The 27,059-nt window shown below is 39.6% G+C and overlaps 2 protein-coding genes across 10 annotated transcripts in view; one reads left to right on the top strand and one right to left on the bottom strand.

The window, feature by feature from the left end:
• pou2f1b (POU class 2 homeobox 1b) overlaps positions 1–21,764 on the top strand; it is a 24,488-nt gene extending 2,724 nt beyond the window's left edge. Inside the window, exons 1-16 of one of the 9 annotated variants that reach the window (XM_034128447.1) lie at positions 4,587–4,895; positions 5,222–5,287; positions 5,936–6,015; positions 6,394–6,480; positions 6,702–6,797; positions 8,166–8,339; positions 9,625–9,745; positions 9,859–9,950; positions 10,135–10,308; positions 11,540–11,681; positions 12,217–12,371; positions 12,760–12,939; positions 13,113–13,227; positions 13,870–14,164; positions 14,688–14,788; positions 15,672–21,764. In XM_034128447.1, the coding sequence (XP_033984338.1) occupies positions 4,865–4,895; positions 5,222–5,287; positions 5,936–6,015; positions 6,394–6,480; positions 6,702–6,797; positions 8,166–8,339; positions 9,625–9,745; positions 9,859–9,950; positions 10,135–10,308; positions 11,540–11,681; positions 12,217–12,371; positions 12,760–12,939; positions 13,113–13,227; positions 13,870–14,164; positions 14,688–14,788; positions 15,672–15,916 (2,154 nt within the window). In that variant the 5' untranslated portion in view covers positions 4,587–4,864 and the 3' untranslated portion in view covers positions 15,917–21,764. Of the gene's footprint in view, positions 1–4,586; positions 4,896–5,221; positions 5,288–5,935; positions 6,016–6,393; positions 6,481–6,701; positions 6,798–8,165; positions 8,340–9,624; positions 9,746–9,858; positions 9,951–10,134; positions 10,309–11,539; positions 11,682–12,216; positions 12,372–12,759; positions 12,940–13,112; positions 13,228–13,869; positions 14,165–14,687; positions 14,789–15,671 lie in introns of those variants that run through there. The other 8 variants (XM_034128445.1, XM_034128444.1, XM_034128449.1 and 5 more) reach the window with 8 other exon arrangements.
• On the bottom strand, positions 20,395–27,059 carry cd247 (CD247 molecule). Its single transcript, XM_034128454.1, has 7 exons — positions 26,834–27,059; positions 23,706–23,800; positions 23,258–23,284; positions 23,105–23,131; positions 22,958–23,020; positions 22,839–22,868; positions 20,395–22,632 (listed from the first exon to the last, which is right to left on the bottom strand). Exons 1-7 carry the CDS (start codon positions 26,892–26,894, stop codon positions 22,561–22,563), a joined length of 375 nt encoding a protein of 124 aa, XP_033984345.1. The 5' UTR covers positions 26,895–27,059; the 3' UTR covers positions 20,395–22,560.

The following is a 27,059-nucleotide window of genomic DNA, read 5'->3' as shown; positions in this document are numbered from 1 at the left end:
GCATATATTGTGTTTAATTCAATCAAACAACATAGCCCCAAGGCCTTTATAGATCTAAATGGCAAGTTCAGAACTCAGTAGGCCTACATGTTTCATTTGATTTCATTTAGGTGAAATGATCTAATCATTCACGCAGAGATGCAATCAATGACAGGAGTTGTCACTACAGTATAGTAGGTGGGTTCGAAACCCGAGCCCGTCGAAGTTTTCAGGCATTGTCTACCCCTCTATCTCTCAATGTAACACCCTCTCTGGAATAAAGGCACTATGGCACAAAAAAAATCTTAAAAAAAAAAAAATTGATTACTTTTTAACATTATACTCAAAGGGCCAGTAAATATCACCCCGGGGCCGGATTTGGCCCGCGGGCCGCCAATTGAATAGCCCTGGTCTAAAGTAACAACAGTATCACATTACAGGCCATTTTATGATATGCTATATGTTGCTAGACAGTCATGATTGTTCTAAACGATTAGTAGATAAACAAAGAAAACAATAAGCATTTATTTTTATTGTGAATTTAATAGTTTTAGATATTTTTAAGCCATTCTGATTTCAGCCTCTCAAATCAGCTGGATTCCTACGTTTCTTTGTTATTATGTTAGTGTGAATACAATATTTTGGGTAGCCTTTTAGTCAAAGAAAACAAGACACTTTTAAAGATGACATATTTGGCTCTCTTAGGTTAAGTTGTGATTGCGATTTCAAAACCAAACATTTATCAATTAATTGAAACTATTATCAGCAGATCCAATCGAAAATGAAAATAATTGGTAGTTGCAGGCGTAGGCATGATACTAAATGTATTTCCCATATTCAAAGCCAAGCCATATTGGCATATCAGGAATTACTTCTACTCTCTGGAAAAAGTGTTATTAAACTGGGCTACTTTAAAGAACAGACGAGAAATAATTCTGTCATCCTCACACTTAGGCTACTTTTCTCATTTAATCAGTTTTTCAGTTCCACCCTCATTCTAGCCTTGTAGTTCCATCATGAATATTCATTGATGTAAACACAGTTGTTATGAATAATGCATCATTCGAGTAATACATTCAGGACATGCCGTCTCAAAGTACAGAGAAGGCCTCCATGAAGGCTCCAGTCAGACAAGTTTTCCACTGTGGAGGAAGAAAATCATAACTAATCAGAGCTGTGTGTTGTGCTCAAAACAGATAACGGCTTGTTCCTGGTGATCTGTAGTAAAGTGCCGAAATGAGAGAAGGTTTGCCTTTTTTCAGAAAAGTAAAAACATACTTGCATGTCTGGTTATATGAAAGCATTTGGAAGAGTTACACGTATATTCAACCTTTTTTATTTAGGAAAAACATATAGGTACAAGTGAGGGTACAGCAGATAATCTACAAATTGGGCTTTCAGGTACAGTAGACAGAGGGGAGCTTATGATTGGTCGATGCATTAGCCAAGCAACAATTGGCATGCTGTTCCTGATGACTCTCGTGTTTCTGTCATTATTTAGAAAACTGGAAAACATTTGCCAGAATTTCATGAAATGCCTTTATGTTTCAGACGCATGCTTTAAATATTCAGCATAATAAGAATTGTGGAGCTGATGAAGTGAAAGTTGGTGATTCTTCCAGGAGACAGCGTAAGAGTGTATGGTAAAATATTACAAGAAAGTGTTCATACACCAAACAAATATCCAGCAGTTTATGCTAATAATATCACTTTCTTAGGTTTGTGAATATGTGCAAATTAAATTCAACCTCTGCCTGGGCTATTTTGAAGTAGTTGAATATCCCCACCACCACCCTCCAGACACTTCCATTTAATTAAGTTAGATTGAATTTTCCACAAAGTCTATAGACAGTTGGCTAATGACCACCCAAGAGATACCGCAGGAGCTTACAGTGGTGTTAGCCGCATTACCCCTCATCAAATTACACTGCACTGTATTCTGTTCACTTGTGGCCTTAGTCCAGTGTTGCTGCTGTACTATCTGTAGGCACACATTTGTTTATTGCTTGTAATAAAAGCTATTTTCAATATTCATGTTACTCCAGCTTAAACCAGGAATATTTAGGCCGTTTGGTTATTAGGTTCCTTAAATTGAAGGATTATCTGTCGTGATCATACATGCCGATCGTTTCAATTTCTGCTTAGTGTGCCAAGTGGTCTAGGTTTGCAAAAGTGGTCTTTATGTATTCTGAGTTTAAGAAGAGGAATTTAGGTGCTAGGGCTGAATGTGGATGTGCTAATTAAGTTTTGCTCTGTCTCATGTTGAATCTCCGCGCTCACATTAACTGCTCTGCAGTATTCAGCCAGCCTTCCCATATTACAGCGCTAATGAGGTAGCTATTTAAAATTCTCTTCGCAGGATATTTGTGTCATGCATTGTTCCACAGCAGGGTTTCGCAAACCGTTCAACCAAGTAGTCGTACATGTGTTGAAGTGCACTGCTGATGACTGCCTCTGCATTCACATCTCTTTTGTTTATTCATTTGTTGGCATGATATGATTGCTGGAGAGATGCTTTAAAGTCCAGCTGGGTTTTAAACCAAACACCGGGATGTTTGAAGAGAACAACAGGAGAGAGTTGTATAATTAGTGTAGTGTCCATTTATTGTTAAGGGCTGTGATTTCCAAACATGGGTTCTTTTGAAGGCGAAGGTTCTAAATGTGAGGATTAAACAACTTTACTTTGAAGTATATCTAAGGAAGGTGAATATAGTTGGGGTTTGGACCTTTGGTCAGACAAAACAAGGCTTCATCTCGGGTTTTGGTGGACCTTTTCCTAGGTGATCTCAAAAAGATTTACCAGGAGAATAATTGATATTTTTAAATATTTGTTGTTGCAGCCCTAATCAATAACTGTATGTTTTTGAGGTTAAAGGAGGATGGACAAAGGGATATAGACACATACATTGGGAACAATACCCACATTTATGTAATTATTTGTAGATCTGTAAAAGTTAGCGGAGAAATGATAGACAGAAAAGTTATCAGCAACTAGTGTACTTTATATAATTATTTTGGCAAAAATATGAATTGGTTTCCATTTCTCAATTGTGATGACTCTGTGTATATCTTATGGTTTTGGACTTTTTGTCAGAAAAAAATTGCATTGTTACCCTGTCTGTATACACGCTGGGGCATGTGTCGCTATTTTCTGAAATGTTATAGGCTCAACGACAGGCAGATTAGTTACCGCCCTATTTAATAATGTTGGATAACATTTGCAACCTGATAAAGCATGTTGATGAAGGATTACTTCATACAAAAATAAGGCACTACTGCTTTAGTGGTAACTCGTGATAAAAGCATGCTGATGTTTACAAAAAGGCTGAAAATATTGCTGAGTGCCTGAAGCCTCGTCCCTCATGCTGTCACCCTGCTGATAAAGGGTCTGTTTGTTTTTCAGTACGTATGTCAATGCTACCGTGCCCTCTTGCCATTGTTCGATCAGGTCAGCATTTAAATGCCTTTCAGCAGGCAGCGGGTTAAGTGAAGAGGTTGATTAGAGCTTTTTGCAGGAGCAGTTGATGTGGATTTAGTTGGTAAGCCCCCTCCCCTGCAAACCCTAATACATCCATGCATTCCTGTCCAGTCATTCTGATTCACTGGACACCTGTGCAGCTCCATCGCAGGTCTACATCCCCGCCGTTAAAACTCCTAAAGCATCCTGGAAATGAATTCAAAAGCGCTCCAAAGTGAAATACTAATGGCATGTAAAAGCTAATCTAAATATGCTAATCCCCAAACACTTCATAAACATGGACAGCAACAGCCCGCCACCCACTCTCTGTAGTCGCTCGCTCAGGAATGCTTTAGCCACGGGGGGTCTAGCCGTAATGACAGGCTTGCGGTGGATTAATGTGGAGTTATTTATTTCCGATTGAGCGAGTCCTCCTCCCACTCCTTCCCCAGACCCCCCTTTTTTTGCAGTTAGGCCCATGACTCCTGGAGATACTCCGAACGAGTCTTAAACGTTCTTTTAATGCGGTCCGCCTTGCTAACATGTCCTGACCACCGCCGACAGGCCTCACATTGCATTCTGGGATATCTCCGGCCCTTTTACCTGCTCTTAGCTAATTACTTTTTGAGCCGTGCACCCGCTTTATAATTGGTCTTGTGCTGCTGCCTCCCTGCGCTGCGCCAAGTGCTAGTTTGAGCACTTTTTCATTCCCCTCTCTGTGTCGTCCTTATTCCCCTGTTTTTTATCGTCCTCCAAAAGCCATCCAATTAATATGCTAATGAGATGATAAATATTTATAGGGGTTTAAATTATGCAGAAAGCTTTCAGAGCTCGGTGTGAAATGCGTCGCTCGCAGGACTTCAAAGCCTTGCATTGCTAACGAGGCAGAGGCAGATTTGCATACGGCTTTAATCAGCTGAATACTGATTATGCTTCATTATAGAGCCAGAGCCGGGGTGGGGGGGGCAGAGAGGAGGGGGCAGCAGAGTTAGAGGAGGCCGCCAGCTGCACTTGTCGTTTTGTTTCATTCCAGCAAGAGGGAGAGGTTGAACTTTTTCATAAGTACAGACAATCTTGGCAAGAGAGAGAGAAGGGAGGGGAAAAAGGGAGAGCGGGTGCAAAGTAGGCACTGGTTTGAAAAAAACGGAGAGAGGGGCAGAGCTATAAGAAAATAAAAAGAGTGCAAAGAGAGAAGCTGTTTGCCTAAACCCTGTTGGCTTTCCCAGTGTGCGTATCCCAGTGTTGTTCAGTGAACCGTGCGGTGGACAGTGCCACTGTGTCTGTAGTCGCTCCGCTTGTATTGAACCCGCTGCTGACCAGTGGAGAGTGAAGAGAGGGAGGAGAGGGAGGAGGAACTCGGAGCCGGACGCCCTGTTGGTGGTGTGTTTGCCCGGCAGAAGCACATTTTCCACGATAGGCTCCGCAACCATGCTGGAAAACACAGGTGGAGCAAGAGCGGGTGAGTTTTTTTTGGTGCGGTTGTGATGGAGCTCAGCTGGGATTTGTTGTTGGGCGTCCTTTTGTGAAACGGGAAAGGTTGATCTCGCACCACCTTTGCGTTACATTTGACTTTTAAGAGTTCATTGTCAGTCCTTGTGTTGGTCTAGAGTAGTTACATGTGACAGAAATGTTACTGCAGAGTAGGAATGTCATGCATGTATAGGATGTATATAATCAGGTGACAATAGCACAGGGCTCCTGAAATCATCCAGACATGGTTGTTATGTTTTCACCGGCAGTGGGTGTGAGTTTGTCTCACTGTCTGTCTCTGTCTGGCTCTTCCAGATGCTAAAGTGAATAATCAGTCAGAAACTACTAAATGTGCAATGGAAAGTGGTGACGGGAACACCGGTGAGTGACCTCCAGCTTCTTCCTTTTCTTTTTTTTGTTATTAACTGGGTTGAAATGCAGGATATTTACCTCCTCATTCAACAGGTTTCAAATCCACTGCCTACATTAACATTTTTGCAGCACAAATCTGAAAAAAGCTGTCCACCTTTTGTATTATTGACTCATTAAAAAGAAAAGACATGGCAGCTTTCCAAAAGCCTTGTTAGCGGTCTTCTTTGTCAAATGAAGTGTTTACCTCACAGAGCAGTTCCCCCTCAATTGAATATCACACTAATTAGCTCCGTCGCAGTGCTTCAGTGACTCTGTGATACGTTTATCGAGCTCAGAGTGAACACCATTCAGTCGTTTCTCATTTGTATATTCAATTTGTGTCATGTTTAATAATATAAATGTGAATGTGCAAATTCATACTGTTGATATTTATTTCTGTGTTACTAATTTGGATCACATTTGCTGTCATGTTTTCTTGCAACTGAGTGCAGTTTGTTCTTTTTAAATATTCTTCTGCATTTTCACTGTGGGTTTTTACTATTAAGTTCCTCTTTTTTGTGTTAAACCAACAACAGCGTATATTATGCCACCAGTTAGACCACATTCTTCTCTGTTCCTCCGACAGCTCGTTTCATTAACTGCATTTCTTCTCCTCAGGAATCCAAATCAATGGGTTCGACTTTCAGAGGCAGGCGATGCCTCTCACGAACGCACACGCACAAGCCCTCCTCCAACAGGTAACACATCATCACTCTCTTTAAGAAACTTTTTTTGTTTTAGTTTTTATGTGAAATCATCAGATGTAGTGTGTTAGTGTAGTCGCACATCTGAATTGTAGTTTCACAATGAAATAAGGTGTGATGTTTTTACCAGAGGTTTGCTCATCTGCACGAGCCAAATGAGTTCATTTAAATGAGCCAGGCTCTGCTTGTGTCGCCTGGCAACACGGCAGATTAATCAACCCTGTATGCTAATTAGCTGCTCTGCGGTTGCTCGGAAACAGATGGCAGAGAATATGCAAATCTATGCAGAATTGACATGCACTGCATAACGGTTATTTTAATTAGCATCTCAACTCTCCCCTCCTTTCCCATTCACTTTTCCTGTCTCTGAAGGCTGCAGCACATTTAAATAGCAACTTTCACAATAACTATTTTATTCAAATTCCTATGCCTGCTCAAAGACTGAAGACTCACTCTCAGGTAGCACAGACATGACATGTTTCATTGTTTTTCAATTGTTGTGCTTTTATTTGATTAAAACTGTTCTTTTTGGTCTGAATTAAACATGCTTTCAAGTGTTTTATATCTTGTTGGTTTTTAATAATAACAACAATGATGTTAAATTTAAGAGACTACCTCATGCTGTGAACACCTGTAGGAAGATTTCCTCTAAGCCTTCCTCTTTGCTTCACCTCCACTAGTCTAAGTCGGAAGACCCGAGTGCTCTTCCGACCTCCGTCCAGCAGAGCGTTTTGCCTCAAACCCAGCTAATGTTGGCCGGGGGACAGATTGCAGGAGTAAGTGGCCTTTTGCCTCATTGCTTTGAGTTCAAACATAGTCATAGTCATACAATTTAAAACATGATCAACCCTGGCTGAGAGGCTGGGTGCAAATATGATTGCTTGCCCTGATTCTGCGCCTGCTTGTTCATCCCATGATTGTGAGGCTCTGTCCAAACTCTTCCATTACAGAAAATGGACGGATGGGTTTGGACATAGTCTTGATGTGTTTGTGCACTCATGGTCAGGTTAACCACACGACACATTTCATATCCATCCATGTTCTCCCTGAGGACCTGCTGTAGTGAAGCAGCTGCTATGCGGGAGTGACTGTGCATGTGGATTTGAGTTTGAACATGACATCAACATTGCACTTTTGCCTCCGCTCAGCTGCATGAGTCCAATCTCCATTTGCCTGTCAGGGCTCATGTTAGTGTTGCCACAATACTGACAGTTTCATGACTTTGATACCTTTTTGAGAGCAGTTCAATTCAATTAGAGAACATTTAAGAAACTCTCAAAACTTAAATGTGATTTATTTAGCATGATTTTTGATTCCACTTCAGTAGCATCTGTAAAGGTGTCTGTGTTCATACATATTGGAATAGCAAAGGAAAGGAGAAATCAGACTATGCAGAGCTGCAGTTCATGACATTAAAGTAGATTTGGCAACAGCATCAAAGGGTTGGAAAACTGAAGCAAAGCATGGATAAATTATGAGAACATTTGATTGCATTTAATGAAGACAGTGCTTTCCAACATGTCAAGTGGCATGACGTGTCATACATCTTAAGCAGCACACGTCTTTGTAGTGTCCGGCTGTGTAGAGCTGCACGATATGAGTAAAATATGCAATAAAGTAGTTGAATATTGATATAAGAATTACACCCCAAAATAAATTAAACAGTTGTGAAAATGTACTTTGTTCAGCTTTGTTGCTGCTTCTACTGTACTGCTAAAATATACTTCATTCAAAATTATTTAAAATATTCTTTTATTAAACAAATTGAACACAAAAGTCACCAATAAAAAAGAATGGCAGTTACATTTCTATAAAAAAAACCTAAATGCGATATCACAGTATCTAACAATCTGTTTATTGTGCAAGTTAATACAATATATATATATTGTGCCGTCCTACTGTTGTGCTGCCATAGAAATCCTTTCATTAAAATTCCCTTTTTATGGGTATCACAACCAAAACTCAAGTATTGTGACAACACTAACTCAAAAGATCTCTATAACAGAAGATAAAACTGATTTGCCTAAACGCTACTTTCTCTACTTCCTCTATCTCTCTGTTACCCCTCTCTCTGCCCTCCATGGTCCCTCTCTCTCTCTCTCTCCCTGCCCTCCATGGTCCCTCTCTCTCTCCCTGTCCCTCAGTTGACCCTGACCCCGGCGCAGCAGCAGATGTTGATCCAGCAGGCTCAGGCTCAGCTCCTGGCCGCCGCCATGCAGCAGTCGGCCAACCAGCAGAACAGCACCACCGGGGCCAGCATCTCGGCGCAGGCAGCCACGCCCATTACCCAGCTGTCCCAGCCCATCCAGATCGCCGCTGTAAGTCACTATCACACATGTTTCTGCAAATATATCACAGGGTTCTTACGGTCATTAAAAACCTGGAAAAGTCATGGAAATACAAAATGCTAATTCCAGGCCCTGGAAAAGTTATGGAAAACAATATTTTTCCCAAAGTTTTGGAAAAGTCATGGAAATGTAACTAAAGTTGCATCAAATATAATTTATATTTTATCTAATCGCCGAAATAGTAATACTATAATGATAATAAATACTGTATAGTAATGAAACGTAAAATGGTATTTAACTGACGAGGTATTTTGCTGGTGAGAGATTTTAGTTGCTTTAGCCTGTAGGAGCTAGTAAGCCTACTATTTGATTTGTTTTAGATAGGCACAACATGTTTCAGACCTTATTTTCCTGTTCCATGTTAAAATAAACCATTTTCAGTGGTACCGCTGAGAAAGAGTAATTAGTTTGGTCATGGAAAATTAGGTAACGGTCATGGAGAAGTCATTGAAAATCATTGGTGAAAAAGTGTATGCACCCTGATATCAACTTAACTTCCTGTTTGAGAACTTGCCCCGAAATGTTTTGAATGAAGCTGACTTATTTATAGATGTACATTCTCTGGAAATTGCTTATACTGAACTTTGGGCTGTTCTTGCTCAGGGGGTTAATGATCATCTACCAATTAGACGGTTAGTGGTTTGACCCCAAGCCCCTCGACCAATGGTCATTGGGCAAGATATTTAACCCCCAAATGGCTCCAGTACTTGATTGGTCATATATTTGGTTTATATAGGATTGAGAGAGATTGATTTAAGTATGTACGTTTCTTTGGATTCAGCTAAATAACATTTCAAAAATTCAACGGTTTTATTGTCATATGCACAAAGCTACAGTGTAGAAATGGCGAAGAAGATCTTACGACCGGAGCTCAATGCAACATATATAATAAAATGCAAAAATACAAAATAAAAAGTAGTGCAAAAAGTCTATATAGATGTAAATACAATATGATATGTACAAGAACAGAATATGAAATAAAATCATGTAAATTAAGACAAAATGAAATATTGCGTGGATAACTATTTATATAAATAAGTATAATAAAGTATTAATTTTGATTCAACATGGGTTGGTATATCTAAATGATTGGCTTACATAATATACCCTGTTCTTTAGTATGAAATAACAATATTGTAATTGATGGCCATAGTCAAACTTAAGATATGTTGGAACATCTGCAAAGCATAAACTGTGTTATAAATATCTTATTTATCTGTGAGTTTACTGATCATTAGTTTGTGTTTTCTGCCAGCAGCTACAGCCGCAGAATCTCAGCATGCCGCAGTTTGTCCTGCTGCAGCCCGGCCACCCGATCGCCACGCAGCTGCAGCCCACGCAGTTCATCATCTCACAGCCACCGCATACCCAACAGGGTGAGGAAACACACTACATGCAGAATTAAGAAAGGAGACGAATCCAATAGTTCATTGATATGGAAGAATATTTCAATGTATGTTTCTTAACTTTCACGTATTTCACGCTGTAGGCCTAATGCAAGCCCAGAGTCTTCTAAATCAACTACCTCAAAGCCAAGCTAACCTCCTGACGACTCAACCAAGCATCACCATCAAAACTCAGGTTCGTAATGACGCAAGAAAACTCTGAAATATGTGGTTCTGCTTTATTCCAGCTGTTTGAATAAAATCTAACTACGAAGCAAACTTTTATAGATTAGCTAGGTGTCATTTTTTTAATACTTTCTCCCCTTTGCTGACTTTGCCTTAATAACAAATACATTTTTATATTTTGCTTATTTCTTCAGCCTGCCACTCCAACCCGCACAACTGCAGCCACACCAATCCTGTCCCTGCCCCACAGTCAGACCACCCCCAAACGGCTGGACACCCCGACTCTGGAGGAGCCCAGCGATCTGGAGGAACTGGAACAGTTTGCCAAGACCTTCAAACAGAGGCGCATCAAACTGGGCTTTACGCAGGTGAGTGTCATGTTCTGTGTATTTCTCACAGGTTCAGTGATTGTATGATGTTCAGTTGACCCTCCTCCCTCGGTTAATCGGTTGGAGGAGAAAGTGAAGAAAGAAATAAAAATGTTTTAAAAAAGCAACAGGAACAACAGTGTTCTCTCATAGCACAGTCATTTAATATATTGTGTTATTCAAGTTGAGTTAAGGCTTAGTTATAACTTCTATTTATAGATTTAATTATCTGATATAAAACAAAATGTTCCCCCTTGTCCATTTGGTTTAAGTTCACCGTGATATTTCCTGCACATGGGGGACAACATTACTTTTAAGCTACATGCTAGGCTAGTTAATGTTATTAGTGTTCCACCTTGGAGCTAATGAAGGAGTCTGTTGCCCCTTTCACACCAACGCGGTCCCCGTTCTAGCTCCGTGCTAGAGCTTTTCTGGTTCGGAACCGTTTTTTCTTTTCAGCCCCTGTTTTGTTCACACCGCCCAGAGCCCGACTGGTGCTGCCGCTGCTGCGTCATGACGTCACCGTTTACGTCGCTGATTTTCTCCGCAACGGCGTTACGATGCTCACTACAACAACAATGGTGTTAGCATAGCAACCGAAGCTAAACTGACTATCTTGACCACTTGTTGTTGCTATCCTATTGTGGCATAAGCCGTTTTCTACAGGCACATTTTACCGGCGTATTTTTCATTATGATTCTACTTGTGATAGTCGGACATGACAACCTGTGCAGCCCATGTATTGTTTCCATCTGATAGCTGCTATAATAACAAACAAAACGTCTGCCTGCTCTCCACAATGATCAATAACAGCGAACGGATGGTCAAAGTAAGGTACAAATAAACAGAATCACACGAAGCCTGGTTAGTGTTGCCTGACGTTATAAAGTGTGTTGTTCTTTTTTTATAAGTGTGTGGTTGCGTTCTAGTCACTTTGCTCAGCGCTACTGCTTGTTACAACTTTTATTTGCCGTACTCTCCTTTAACTGTTAGCTCAGGTTAATCTCGCCCCCCCCCTCTTGATTCTGCATGTCTCCAGGTTTAGTGAGGGGTTTAGCTTGCAGTGAATTTCATGCATTACGTTTTAGAGATAATCTCATCTTGCTAGTGCATATACCAATAATACATTCTCTATTATTATAATAATATTATAATTTGTCTGGGTAAAAAGTATTGGGATTCTGGCACTCCCTTGTTTCATGTTTTCCTCTTTCTCTCTCCTCTCCACCAGGGGGATGTTGGCCTGGCCATGGGGAAGCTGTACGGAAACGACTTCAGCCAAACTACCATTTCTCGCTTTGAGGCCTTGAACCTGAGCTTTAAGAACATGTGCAAACTCAAGCCATTGTTGGAGAAGTGGCTCAACGATGCAGGTTTGTCCCTGAACCCTCCTGAATCCCTCACACAGAAGCACTTGTCGTAGCAGCTTTAAAATCAGCTGTGGTCTAGAGAGAATAATCAGTTAGGTAACAAACGTACAGCAACACAATATTCGTATTAAAAGCAATAAGGATCTTTATACTTGCAAGTATGACGTCTCCTCCAAAGAGCACGTACTGTTCTGAGTGAAACAGGCTCTCTTTATAAGAGGACATCACAAAGCAGATTTACATTACAACAACATGCTGGGAGGCCAGCTGATACCCCCTCTGGCACTGTATGCAAAACCTCACCCCCTAAACACGTCTGTTGACCAGACATACATTTTAGGTTCACTCCCAGAGAGATGACCTAATCAGAGAAACTAAGGTTAGCACATTTGATTGCACAATTTCCTTAACACACTTTAGTCCTCATCGCTCTGCATACTCTTTGTCTCCCTGACATGTTGGGCGCAGGGCAGAGTGCCTTGTGTATCTCTCCAGGGCCTTGTCTTTACCTCTCTTCCTGTCTTTTGTGTCGGTGCTGTTTGTGCAGAGAACCTGACATCGGACCAGTCCCTGTCCAGCCCCAACGCGCTGGGCTCCCCGGGGATGGGCATCGAGGGGATCAACCGCAGACGGAAGAAGAGGACTAGCATCGAGACCAACATCCGAGTGGCCTTAGAAAATAGCTTTCTGGAGGTTAGAAACTCACACTCCTGGCTTTATTTAGATTATTATAGCCTTTATGGGGGCAAAGGTAGGATTAGTAGTAATAATGCTTTTATTTTTGTTTCAAAAAGGGGTCTTATTTAAATGTAATTGAAGTATATTCTTAGTTTTTAAAAATGTCTACATTTGTATTTCGCTTCAAAACCTTACCTCTAACTGATTGTTTAGGAAACACACACACACAGACAGACAGACAGACAGACTATGACAACCAACATAACCAACTAAGAAACATTTTTTTAAGCTGACCTATATTTGCCCATTTTGTGGGAACTCGTTTTTCTGAATGTCATATTGATCAGGTTTTAGAGACTCCTCAGTGCTCACATGGCTTCTCTGGCTTTTTGCCCTCTTCCAGCAGAACCAAAAACCTACCTCTGAAGAGATCACCATGATCGCCGACCAGCTCAACATGGAGAAGGAGGTGATCCGGGTCTGGTTCTGCAACCGCCGGCAGAAGGAGAAGAGGATCAACCCCCCCAGCAGCGGCATGGGAGGAGGCGCCATTAAAACCCTCTTTACCCCCAGTAGCCCCATGGTAATAACGAACACCAGAGTCTATTAACTATTCCTGGATCCATTTCAGGATCATTTACACATATTTGTTCACTGGATTAAACTACAATTCAAAACGATTCATCACATCTGTTTTAGCTGTTGTTTGTTGACACTCTTAACTCATGTGCACCTCTCTGTTATTCTGTTTCTCAGGTGGCCAGCACAGCAAGCCTTGTGAACAGTCCCTCTATTAACACATCCACCACTCTGACTGTAAACCCAATGATGCCTCTCACCAGCACCAGCATCGCCAATTTGTCTTTCACAGGTGTGTACGGGGTCACCATGTGTGTTTGCCTTTTTGAGAATGTGCCCCTAACAAACAATCAGTAATGTTGCTAGGTAAACATCCTGTGTCTCAAATGCATTGAAATCCAAAAGGACTCAGTCAATATAAACGCCTCTACACGACTTTACATTTATTCACTTTATGCACGCGTATCTCACCTAAGAAGAGATCCAGAAGCAGAAGAGTAAGAAAATAGACATGAAATACAATTTTACGCCATTTAATTGGTACAGTATCTTATATACATTTGTGTGATAGACTCACATTTAAAATATTAGGTTCGAGGTTTCATTTTGCGAAAAGCTAACAAAATGATGCTATCAATACCAATTATAAGTTACTCCTAAAAACACATTGTTTCTTTATCATGTTTCATTTTTGTGAAAAAGGTTTTTTACACCATTTTATACTTTACGAATATTTTTTGATATTATGAATATAACCATATTTATAATCATATGACACCAAACACCAGTTGAACTCTCAAAGAGTACACGTTTTAATGGGGACCCCCTCAGATGACTACCAGTTGTTCCCGGGGAATCACCTTACACGGGAAAACCTACCACATCACTGCACTATAATATAATTGAATGCTAACTGTTGTTTTCTTCCTCAAAGGCACGAACACGGCATCAGTCATCTCCGCTGCACCTATATTTACTACAGCCTGCTCTCCATCTTTGAGCCCGTCGCCAACGACTATTCAGTCTATGAAAGTAGAGGGCAAGGGCCACACCATCATCCAGGCCCCCACATCCATCGCCTCTCTGGGGGGGGGTCAGCTGATGGTGTCGGCCTCCAGTCTCTCGGCCGCGCTGCAGCAGGCTCAGTTACCCAGCAGCTTTGCCGCCATGGCTGCTGCCGCCGCGGGGCTCAACCCGGGACTCATGGCCTCCTCTCAGTTCGCTCCTGGGTTAGTACAGGCTCTGTTCAAACATTAATGTTAGAAAAATATCACTCGTCACCGGCATGAGCTTCAATAATCAGGATACATGTATTTATTATCCTTGCAAGAATGGAAGTAGTCATCACACACAGAGCATTTGATACAACTAGTTCCTGAACAGTGTCCTTCACATGCTGATATACAAGAGAGGGAGTTACACAGTCACAAGATGGAGGAATATAAAGCAGTATTCAATGTTTAGTTCAGATTAGCTCCACGTCAGAAATGATCATGATTATCATATGTCTATCTCCATAGAGAGTGAATAATCACGTTAATCACATAGCTATCATATGCCTAAAACAGTCCCGATGCTCTTCGAGGTAATCATACATCCTGTCATGTACACAGCTACGTAGGACCTTTTGTTATCATGTGTACTCTGATATTGGAAGAGTACATTCAGTATTTTCCCAACACTTAATGCAATGATTATCACTCTGTGGAGCTTCAGGGGTCTTATCTCTTCATGTAATTTATCCTTTTCCAGCGGGGCCATGCTCAGTCTGACTTCTGGAGGCCTTGGCGGTGCGCTGAATCCGGCCCTCATGAGCAACAGCACCTTGGCTACCATCCAAGGTGTCTATCAATGTATGTATATTTCATTATTCCTTTGCACATATTTACATACTTATCATACTATTCACATACAGCACAGTCCCAGATCATGGTATGTATGGAGCTACAACTCCAGAGGGAAAACATTACTAGGGTTGGGTCGTTTTGTCTTTATAGAGACAGAAGAATACTCTTTAGTACACGCATGTTATTTTAACTGCTAAATGCTGATTGCCACATTCTGATATCCTGCATCGTCCTTGGTAGCATGACAGATTCAAAGATAGTTTTCCACAAAAATAGGCAATAAAAGCCAGTTATAAATATACTAAACATGACTAATTAGGAACCAGATGAATTAATGAATCAATTAAATGAAATAGCCAGTGTGATTTTAAAGAACAAAAAGAACATATTCATAGCATTTACAAAGGAAAATAATTAAGAAATTAAAATTCACCATGGGTTTCTGAAGATATCCCATTGTTTGTATAATTAAATCAAAATGTAATGAGGCCCACAATGCATTTGCATATTAATAGCTAAATTAATCAGGCCACGCCCATGAGGTTAATCGTGCTGAGAGAAAATTACTTCTGTGAAAAAAAGGGAATCGTGCTGAGAGATAATAGGTTGAAAAAGTGAAGTGGGTTTATTTTTAATTGAGTTTGAACCCAACACAGTATGTTCGTTTAACCAGGAAGATGTACATTAAACATTGAAAGTAATAGTCCTCAATGCAGAAACATCCCAATATCTGAAAAGCTGGAAACAATAACCTCCAAAAACCACTCCAAAATGTTTCACACCAGCCAAGCCATAAAACAACAGGACTCTATGTATTTCAAATATACTACAATGTGACTGATCCCCCCCCCCCCCTTTGCTCTCTCTCTAAACCCCCGTCTCCCCTCAGCTCTGGCCTCCAGTCAGATCCCCATCACGTCTCTGGACGGCAGCAACCTTCTGTTCGCCAACACGTCTGGCGGCACACCGATCTTCCTGAACCCCCAGAACCTGTCGCTGCTCACCAGTAACCCCGTCAGCCTGATGCCGGGGGTGGGGGGGCTGCAGCTGACCTCCGACCCCCACCTTCAAGCCTCCGCGGCTGCTGTGCCTGTGCAAAACTCCACCATCACCGCTGCCTCCAAGGCTCAGTGAAGCCCGGCTGCATACCGTCTGTTTCTCTCGTCACCATGCAGGGAGCAGGGCGTCTGAGATCAGCGCTCCACTAACCAACCCCACATTCTTTCCATTGTATCTATCATTATTTAATCCTTTTGCTGCCACCAAAAAGAAAACAACCCCAAGTGAGGTTGAGGTTGACTTTTTACATTTTTGTTTCTTTTTTGATTCTTGGATGTTTTTTTTCCAACAAACATTCGCTGTTGTTGGCCTGCCGCTCATCATGAACCTTGACAAAGTGACCGGGAGGATGAAATATCCCCGGCACGATCAAGCTGTTCACATTGTGTGTGTGTGTGTATATATATAAATATATATCCTCCTATTTCCAGGTCAGAATTTCTCTGAAACACTTCTAACCAAAAACGTTTTAGATTTTTCTCTTTTAACATTCAAACTGATTTACTACTAATATTCATCATCACTAACGGGGATTTGTGTGTCACCCCACCTTTTAATTATCTCTTTTGAGTTTTTTTGGACAGGCCTTGACGCAAATCATATCAAAGTTATATTGTAGAGATTTTCTTTTCCCTTTCTTTTCTGTATTTTTTAACATTTTCAGAACTTTGTAAGTCTAATATTAAGTTAACTATCAATTTGTAATCGTGGTTATAAGGCTTTAAAAACAAGTAATAAGTGGCCGATATAAAGGTTATCATTGCTTTAAGGATCAGAGGGACAAGACGTGTCTCTCTGAGTCTCTCTTTCTGGAAACACTGAGTTTTACATTTTGCTGCGGAGCGAAGTAGCCCCAAAGCTTTTTGTAAAATCACCGTCTCGGTGCGGATTACAGACACTGATAGAAAATGACTGAAAACATTGCGTTGAGAGCTTTATAAAGAGCTGCGGACATGCAGTCCCGTGTCTGATTTAAGGGTGATTTGTTTTGGATGGTGGTCTATTGGAAAACTGTACATTACGTTTGGATTCAGAGGTAGAAAATAGACGTCTGCATGTGTTGTCTACAGAGAGTTCAGTTCCTGCATGATCCACGCGGCTCTGCGGCTGACTGCTCTGTCGTTGGGAGGATTAGTCAGGGCATGGGCATCATACCAAATGTATGCTGGCATTGGCTAGATGGGGTTGTTGTGTTTTTGTTTTATTTTTATTTTCTTAATAGTAGTACCGTCGTATCTACTTGTGCACAGTATCTGTACCAAAAAACTGGATTGATGAGCTGCAGTCTGCCTGTTTGGGGAGGAATGAAATTCTGTCTTTTTCTGTCTGCAGTCACTCGACTGGCTTCGTACTTTAAGATATACCAAAAATATTTGTTATAGTAATTGCTGTGTGTAGTCGGTGTAGCTTAGTCTAGTCGATATATTTATGAGTACAGAATTTCTCTTCATTGTCAACAGAATATAGAAATGCAATATTTTGATGATCATTTTCCAAAGATGACCTTTTTTTTAATTTGACAAAGTGTCTCATCGCTCAACTTAAAAAATTGGCAGCACAAACTGACCAAAAACAGAGGGATTGGCGGGATGGGGCACAAGAAAATGTTCGTTTTTACTCATTTTGAATTGTTTTTTTTATCACCGGGGCCTCGCCCCTAACGCCTGATCCTGGTTATCCTTCAGCCATTTGATGGCTTAGTTTTCCTTTATCTTTATTGGCCATTTTGGTAGCAGTTTTGGACTTTTCTGAAGCAAAGTGGAAAGGTTCTGTTTTTTGGTTTTGTACTAATATTCAGCCATAAAACAACAGCTTGAACCAAAGTGGTTTTCCTCAGTAGTTGCCCTACTCTTCACACTGCTGACAAATTATTTTCCACTCTCTGCCTCGGTTAATACCGGATAGTCCTTATTTGGTTCTGCTAGATAAGGATCACAGAAACCTAGCTTTAACAACTTGCTGCTGGAGCTGAGCTGGTTAGAGGCCTGCATGCTCTCCTATAGCTTTATGAATACATCCTGTGAGACCAGGCCTGCCCTCTGGAGGGCTCACTTTTATGTAAATGCTGAGATCGGATCATCAGTAACACACCACACTTCCTCTCAGCATCGCCATTTTTGAACCAGCACGCTATGAAACGATATGCTGCTCCCTAAATCTGTCTGCGGACTAGTTTTAAAACCTGCCAAATTATCTTACTCAACACAGTGTTGAGCTAAGTACTGTTATGTGCTACACATTCAACTGAACCCCACATAAAAAAGTAGCATTGTTCTACAAAATGAGTTACCACAGCGTTGTTAGATCGCTGAGGTTGTAGGCAGTGAAGTTTGTCCATGTTTTCCTCTTGTGTACTTCTTTTCTTTTGAATTACTTTGACTGAATATACCTCAGCAGCACTTAACATAAGGTTCACCTTTAGACATTTCTGTGTATAGAACAGTGTAGAATGTATAAGTACCGTCTGGCTCGCCATTCAAAGTTTATACTGATGAACCAAACATAGGAACCATACATGGAAAGGACAACAAACTACTGCTATTTTCTAGTACTACTATTTATGGGGTATTTCCAGGTTTGAATATTATTTTGAGATCCTTCTTGCCAAAGGACAAGCCTTTCTCTTTGCAGCCGGGCGGGTGTCTGGCTGCTCACGTCGCTGGTTCCCCGTCTTCGAGGACTCGGTCCTGTTTCCGTGCTGTTTGTAGTTACTAAAGAGTTGAACATGTGCTAGCAAGATGAACCCGTTGCCATCGGCACCATAGGATGTTACTGAAATATTTATCTGAGGAAAGAATTAGAGAAACAATCTTTTCTTAATTCTATACATATAAATATATATATAAACACGTGTAAGATATTCATATTTTATATTTGAACCAGTATGTTATCAAGACTGAATGTAGTGTTTATCATGCTTACTCCAGAAAAAAACTCCCCTAAATCCTCCTTTTCTATTATTGCAAAATAACGATTTTTTTTTTTTTTTAAACTGACAAGACCAAAAAATAAGAAATCTGAGATCACGCCTCTTGTGTTTGCTCGGACACTCCTGACTGAAGCATCTGATCTTAATCTTTTAATAGTTTTGTTTGAGTCACGTGGACTTGATTTGTTGTGCTGTCTTTAACAATCATTTGATTTTTTTTACTTTTATGCCTTTAATTGTTTTGTATAGTGTGAGGGCAAGATCACTGGCTTTCTTAGTTTGACAAAGAAGATTAACATTATCATTTATGCCTTATTGTTACGTAGAAGACATGAGCATTGTAGCATTGTTGTTGTGTGTGTGTGTGTGTGTGTGCGTGTGTGTGTGAGAGAGCTTTAGATCACCAGGTGCACCGTTTTCACTGAAACAAAGCGGTGCATTCTGGGCATTTTGGAGAGTGGGATGATTATGTTGCGACCTTTGCTTTTAGATGTTACTCAGACAGGTTAGGGATACCTGTGAGAAAAGCTTTACTAATAATTCCAGCAGGTGGGTGTGAGTGTGTGTGTGTGTGTGTGAGTGTCTTTTAAAGAGAGAATAGTGAGTACAGTCTGCAAACCATTATGGTGCATTTGATCCATCTTCCAGTGGGTTTTTGAGGGTGATTTTCTTTAAAAATGGTGAGACATAAGAGTACTTTTTTTGTTGGTCCATACTGGGGTCTTTATCGATATCTAAAGCCTAAAAGCAAGCCAGTTAAAGAAAAGAAACTACAGTTTGGGGTCATTGTGTGAGTGTTTTTATCTATTAATGATCTTATCTACTGTCAACTAAAGTTTTTTTTTTTGCCACTGGCTCTGCTTTGATGCTGTAGTTTCATAACGTGATCTCCAGATTTCAAGTTGCTCTTGTGGATCAGCCGTGCATCAAGTTGTAGTTTGTTGAACCCACCACTGGTTTGCTGGTTTTTAACATTGACAAAGGAAGTGTGGAGCACCAGTTAAGGCAAAAAGAGCTGTTGTATACCTCATTTCTAACTCAAGACTGAGTGAAACCTGCTTTAATCTACTTAAGAAATATAAAATATTATAAAAAATCACAAAAAAAAGAAGAAAATACAGAAACTGTCAGTGGAGAAGCCCGTTTATACTGTACTTGTGAAGGGTTGTGGAAAATAACACCACAAGGGGGAGACAGAAATACATACCTGTACTCATGAATGTCTGCTGTTTTTTCTTTTTCACAATTTGGTGTTTTTGATGCTGCACACTGATGTATTTTTCAGCCTTTTATGGGATTGGTTTGTTTTGTAACTTGAGATTTATTTTAGCGTATTATATTCCTTTGAAAAGTTACTTTGAATAGACGACCCCCTCCACATTTGAACACTTTAAGTTTGACAATCCTGTTTTCTATTTAATTTTTTATTTTCACTCTGACTAAGTGCAGGTATGTACGCGTCTCCCCACATGACCCGCTCTCCTGTGGTACCAACAATAACCAAAGACTTCTAACTTGATTGTAAACGAAACGACGCCCGTCTCTCGGCCCATCCCCGCCTCACTGCTCAGATCAAATCCCGGCTGCACGCTCTCATCCGAGTCCTCGATTCATTTGCTTTTTACTGCATGTGAATGTGTACCCGCCCCGAAAAAACACTCGGCGGTTTCAGTGCCTGTGGGCGGGGATCGGAGGTGGGACGGGGGGTCGAAAAGGGGCCGAACGGGCTTCTCCCACAGACATAATCTTTTGGTAGCTGGGTGATGTTTGTTAATACACACTGAGGGTTAATCCTGTGCACACTGTACATGCTCAGGACTGTATGTTTGTTGTTATGTTTCCCCGTCCACTCTTTCTCTCTCTCTCAAGGACTGCGGTGAAACTGCTCTTCCTGCCTCTGTCTCTTCCTCATCACACTGTATAGTCCCAGGACATTTTACCCTGTTGTCTCCAGGAATACACATCCTAAACTCACTGCTGTGTCCCCTCCTCCCTCCTCTTCTGCTTCCTCCTTTGCCATCGTCTCTTCACTACAGACTCTGATCCGCTGTGACACTATGCATCATGGTCCTGTCACTCTGCATGGACTGTGTCCCAGTGACACTTTGTTTAAGGCTTTACTCCGAGTGAGGTTTGAAGGACCTCACAAGCGCTATCCCAAAGCAAAAATCCAAATATTTAACTTTTGACAAATGCAGATACCAAAGATATCTCTCTGTCCTGTGTCTTTCTCTGTCCTTCTCTCCCTTCCACCCTGCAGCATGTGTATTAAGAGACAAACCCAGCACTGGCTTTAGTCCTAGCCTCAGTGATTCCAAAGCTTAGATGTATATTTTGGTATATTTCTGAGAAAATCTTGCGTGAAAAGTTTCTCGTTTGTTGTAATCTCTTTTTTTTCTGTCACAGCATGGAACTAATTGCAGAACTGTCTTACTCTTGGTAGGTTAAAGATATAGTATTTTTGTATGTTTTTGGGGTGTGTTATGTGTGTGTGTGACCATGGCTTTCAACAAGATAGGAAAAATGAGAAAACCAAAAAAAAAATGCCAACCATGTACATAATATGTTTGTGTATCTCAAGAACTGCATTATGTAACACATGTACTACTCACGTTGGAAAGCTTGGGCTCATCTAAAGGAATGTGTCCCTGATTTATTTCCCTGTTTCTTACTCTGCCGTCTGATAATAATTGTCGTTCCAGGACTCTAATTTAAGGAGTCCTGATTTCCATCATGGACAACAACTCTGTGAGAAACTGCTCTGATTTGACTACAAGGAAAAAAACAACTAAAAATACTGCCGTAAAGTACGGCGTAGAACTGAAAGGTTGTGTAGGAGTTTTAAGTATGTGAATCAGGATACATAGTAGATTTTGATGCATTTGTCTGCTGTATTTTTGTTTGTTTTGTTTTTATACACATATAAAAATAATCTTTTACTGTAAATGTACAGTTCTCTTTTGTTGTAAACATCATTAAACCATTTTCCAAGTGTTTTGATGTGCTTTGTCTTTTATTGGCATTCAGTTACAGCTTGATATTCAGAAGCACACATTCTAAGCCATGCAGGCTTTTTTTCATTTTGTGCCCAATAACTTCTAAAGTTAAACAAGCGACAGAATTTATGACCCTATCAGCTTCTGCTATACTTTATGTGTAGCACTAATTAATTGTATCATGCTAACACACTAAAAAAACATGTAGACACTGTGATGTCTTAAGTTACATAAAGGGCTTGTTTACATCCCTATCAGCTTCTGCTTTAGCCTACATTGCGTTTAGCATTGTTAGCATAATAAGGTCTTAAGTTAAATAAAAGACTTCTTGGACTCCCTAACCGCTTCTGCTATACTATGTGATAAGCATTCATTTATGTTAGCATGCTAACACACCCTAAATAATCTAGCAATAAGGTCTAAAGTTATATTAAATACTTTGTATTATACCTATCAGCTTCTAGTATACTTTATGTTTAACACTTATAAATGATAGCATGCTATCAGGCTAAATCATCATGTCACTATGAGGTCTGTGTAGATGTATTAACATCCCTATCAGCTTCTGTTATACTTTGTTTAGTGCTATCTAGTAAATGTTAGCATGCTATCACGCTAGGCTACAAGCAGAAAATAGTCAATATAAATGCTACACAATAACACAATCATCCTTTTTGAGACGCTTAATGTAAAGAACTGTTTTGCATTTCTTTCTCGATTTATCACTTAAACAATCATTGATCATCAAAATAGTCGATTTGTTTTGATCGATTAATCATCTAGTTGTTTCAGATCTAGGACTCGAGGGGAGCTGAGGCCGCCGCCGGAGACTCGTAGGGATCTTTATCCGGCACACCTTGGGTCGACTGTAGAGGAGAGAGACAGAGTTTAACATGTGTATTCATCATTATTATATTATTATTATTATTAGACCAGTTTATTTTGTAAATATTTTTTAACATTTTTAAAAGAAAACCATTTGCCTTGCCTGTTTCTTGTTATTCTGACTACATCCTAGAGAATTTATTATGTTTGACATGTGTGAACCATGTGAGTGAGTTAAGCTTCTTACCTCAGATTTATTTTTCTTGGCAGCTTTTTTCTAGAAAAGATCAAATACAACACAGTGATTGACAGTTTCGGACCGAGCAGAGACAGAAAAGTGACCTTCAAAAGTCTTCTGTTGCTTACTTTTTTCCCTTTTGAAGGTTGGAGCACATCGTAAGCATCTGTATCCTTTGCTCTGTCAAGCTCCTGCAGGAGAAAAGTGTAAATAAATGTGTTAAAGCTGAGCAGTTTAAACATCATCTGTTCATCTAGTGTGAGAGCTCGTCTTACCTGGTAAATGCATGCCTTATCTCCCTTCTTAGTCGGTGAGAAATACACAAGAAAGTGAGATAGTCATCAAGCAAAAACACTCATACTCACATCAATATACATGCTTTATATCAACCCATTATTAATAAATAAAAGGAAAACATGGCGACTTACTTCATCAGTCAGAGATAAGGCGACAAACTACACAGAGAAAAAAACAGCATTTTATCAAATTAAAACATCCAATAAGAAGTCTGCAACCTTATGACTATTTCAAGTAATTGATTAATCACTATCAACTCCCATCACAAGTTACAAAGGTGTATTTATTTAGCAAAAAATGACAATTATTTATTGTGATAAATTGTTGCTTGTCCTTATATGAAACCATTATTAATGTTTTTAAGTGGCGTTTCAGGTTGTTGGGTAGACAAGACAACATATGAAAGAAAATGTGTATACAAGATTAATAAAGAAATCCAAGAAGTAAATAAAAGATTAAATGATAAAGAAAATAAAGTATTGGCAGAATTTTAAATGAATAATAAGTTATTACAAAATGTATTAGGTCGTTTTTCCGACAAGTTATTAATATCTTGCTGGTATTAATAACTTATCTCACCTTTTCCCTGAAGAAGAGCCCGGTGGCAATGATGCAGTAAAGGGTCAGAAACGCATCCAGGAAGTAGCAGATGTGAGGGTGAGTGAAGAACGTCTCTACGGGACAAACACAAGAGAAAAACATCATGAATATTAAACTTACACACATTTCTGAGGGATTTCAACACATCATTTTTGTGTTATTTTTCCTCCACTTAAGACATTTATAACCAGAGGGGAAATTGAAATGATTTATAGGCATTCATTTATGTGAACAATAAATAAGTATTCTTATGTATTTGTTATAAGTGTATTGTTAGTACTTTGGAGAACCCTATTTGGGTGTTATGACAAATTTGTGCTTACATTATTTGGTACCCCACATTTAAAAAGGTCTGCCACTGGACATGCTTTATATATTTCTTTAATATATATCATTATGATATAATTACTTTAAAACATGAGTAAAATGATGTGTGTGCTTCTCCTCTGACTTCAGAAAAGTACGACACATGGTCTTAACGCGCGTGTGTGTGTGTGTGTGTGTGTGTGTGTGTGTGTGTGTGTGTGTGTGTGTGTGTGTGTGTGTGTGTGTGTGTGTGTGTGTGTGTGTGTGTGTTAGATGGCATACAAGATATCCACTTCGCAACATGGGATGGAAAACAGCCTCATAGTGAAGCAGTTCATGATTGAGTAAGACCCCTGAAACAGGAAGTAATGCACTACATATCTGTGGTACGGTAGATTAACACTTCCTGTCAGAGTGACGGCTCTGAGAGGCCCGTTTATCTCGCTCTGTGGTCGGAACAGAAGCCATAACGTGAGAGCACCAGTAGTGGAGATTAAATGAAGCTATCACCAAATCTTGATGTCTACATTTACTTGAAGTTGTCACATGTCTTACTTTTAGATTATATTTAGGTGTAAACAGGAAAAGTGTGTAATAACTGTTGCTGAGTTGGTGGGATAAGCATTTCTGAGAATTTCTGAGAATTGCCGTCAATGACCTGCTAAGCCCACCACCCAGTTTGTTTTAATTTGTTTTCTTTCGTTTTTTATATAATATACATACATTATGTTTTAACACATTTATTGTGAGATCGTTTTGTTACCAACCTGAGCTTGATAGAAAAGTAATCAAATAAAAATGTATATAAAAACATTTGTAAAATGATAGGAACACATAGAATTAAAAAAACAAGCCAAACCCAAATTAAAAAATATATAACCAGAGAGATATTTCTTTATACAGGTGCGGGGATTGTGAAGATGCTTCATTAACACACACATGAATTATACTAAGATATCTAACATATGCAATTTATTAATAAAGTGCTTATTATTACATGATTGTGTTGGTTATAAAATCCATAAAACTTCCCTTAGGGGTAGAACTATTATGGCATGTGTGCTTTAAAACATTTGTTCTAATTGATACCGTCCTCTAATATCTGTTTGTTAAAAAAATGATAATACATCTTACAGCCGGTAAGCTTGGTTAAACACACACATTATACAAATAGACATGTTGTTTCATTTAGTTTGGTAACTTTAAAACCAGTAATAGTAGTAACCAGAAAACTGGTATTGTGAGACATTGACATGCTCTTCTAACAGAAATGTGCTGATTGAATACAAACTTGAACTCTGTTTATTCAATAAGAAGCTACAACCAGATGGCAGTCAGTTTAGGAACAATCTGCTCATCTAACTCATCAAGAAGGTCATTGTATTTTCAAAATGTCAAACTAGTCCTTTAACTTCTCAATTGAAGTTCAAACCAAACATTGTTTATTTTATTTTAAATTCGACTGGAAATCCTCAAGTAAAGAAAATAGTGTGAGGTTGAATTTTGAGTAATGTGTGTAAACTACTTCTAAAATACTTCCAGTTGATTAAATAATGATGTAGTCTTGGCTATGAATATTGAATCACTTACTGCTAACATTGTTAATATACAGTAATTGAAGGCAAAAAAGAAGGAGACTGCTTTCAGGATCTAAAGATGTTATTTCATGTAAAAATGTGCTGCATTTGGTCATTTTTGAAGCTATCACATCACACATTTTCTTAAACACTTCATAGCGCTTGTTTCACACATACCCTGGTGAATATAGTAAACATGGACCATGACATTTCTTTGTGTTTAGCAACAAATCATCAGCGAGTACGAATTGAAAAATTAAGCAATCGTGGCTTTCAGGAAGTCACAATGTCACAAATATGCAGTGTTCAAATAAACCTATAAATATGTCTATGGCAGCTTCCTTCTACACATTGTATAGTGTGTTTTACTTCAGAGGGAGTTTTAATGCTGTGGAAAACTACATTTGCTGTTTTCACATTCAGTATATTCTGATGGGAGATTATTTATTCATGCTTTCCTGTTAATCCCTTCATCACGATGTATCTGACTGAAATACATGACAGGACTTGAAAGTGTTTTTTGATCACTTAGAAAATAATTTTTCACAACCCTCCTACAACATGAAAGGGAGAGCCTGGGAAACATCAAATGCACAGAAAACTTCTCAAGTTTAGGAAAGATAGGCAGCGCGTTGTTGCGTAATTTTATGGGATGAATTATATAAAGACACATATTTAAATATAACTAGACTATCTGTAAAACGCGTTTCATGAGCGTCTGAGAAATATAATGTAAGCAAAGAGCCTCTAAAAACAAAAGGAAAAAACATGTTTATTATCAGATCAGTTTGCCTCATTGATATACAGCAAGATTATATACATCTGTTATGTTTGTTTCCAATATAAGGAACTGTTCTCATAACATTGAATGGAACATTTAATTATTCTCTCCTTACCTTACCATGTAAGAAAACCTCAAACGGCTCTACTTTTTTCCACAAGATGCTGTGTGGAAAAATATCTTCTATCATCTGTGACTCTTTTGCAACACATGTATCAGATATTTTCGTATCTCTCTGTCTTCATCTATCCGAGCAGAGAAGGCCCGTGTTACGGAAGATATCCGGACATAATTCAAAATGCATACAAGTTTGGTTTAAAATGAGTCTCTTAACACTTACTGACTGTTTTCAAATGCCAGCTGGGTGTTTTATTTCCTCTATCACATATACAAACATTTGACCCCAACTCACATGTAAAAGGTTTTGTATTTGAGGAACTTACCCGCAGAGCAGACAGGCAGCAGGACAAACAGCAGAAATACACCTGACCTCAGGGCGTCCATGACTCTTTCTGCACAAACTGAAGCTTTTCTTTGTGTCTTTCTGTCCTGGTTGTGTCGGATTGCCTCACTCTTAATGTTTTCGTGTTGAGAGGAAGTGGCTGAACTGACTACCTGCCAATGGACTGAGTCGTTTGCTGTGTGAACTTCAAAGAAGAAGCCCAACCT

Source organism: Trematomus bernacchii, unplaced genomic scaffold, assembly GCF_902827165.1.
Source record: "Trematomus bernacchii unplaced genomic scaffold, fTreBer1.1, whole genome shotgun sequence".
In the NCBI taxonomy this organism is placed as follows: Eukaryota; Metazoa; Chordata; class Actinopteri; order Perciformes; family Nototheniidae; genus Trematomus; species Trematomus bernacchii.
Note: the sequence above shows the minus strand (reverse complement) of the source record. Positions and strands in the feature narration are given on the sequence as shown.

Bases quoted from the DNA above. Each gene is read 5' to 3' on its own strand.
- cd247 (XM_034128454.1), bottom strand. From the start codon at position 26,894: ATGGACGCCCTGAGGTCAGGTGTATTTCTGCTGTTTGTCCTGCTGCCT. The intron at 23,801-26,833 runs GTAAGTTCCTCA...TTTGTCCCGTAG, and splicing joins GCTGCCTGTCTGCTCTGCGG to AGACGTTCTTCACTCACCCT. The intron at 23,021-23,104 runs GTAAGACGAGCT...TTTCTCCTGCAG, and splicing joins ATAAGGCATGCATTTACCAG to GAGCTTGACAGAGCAAAGGA.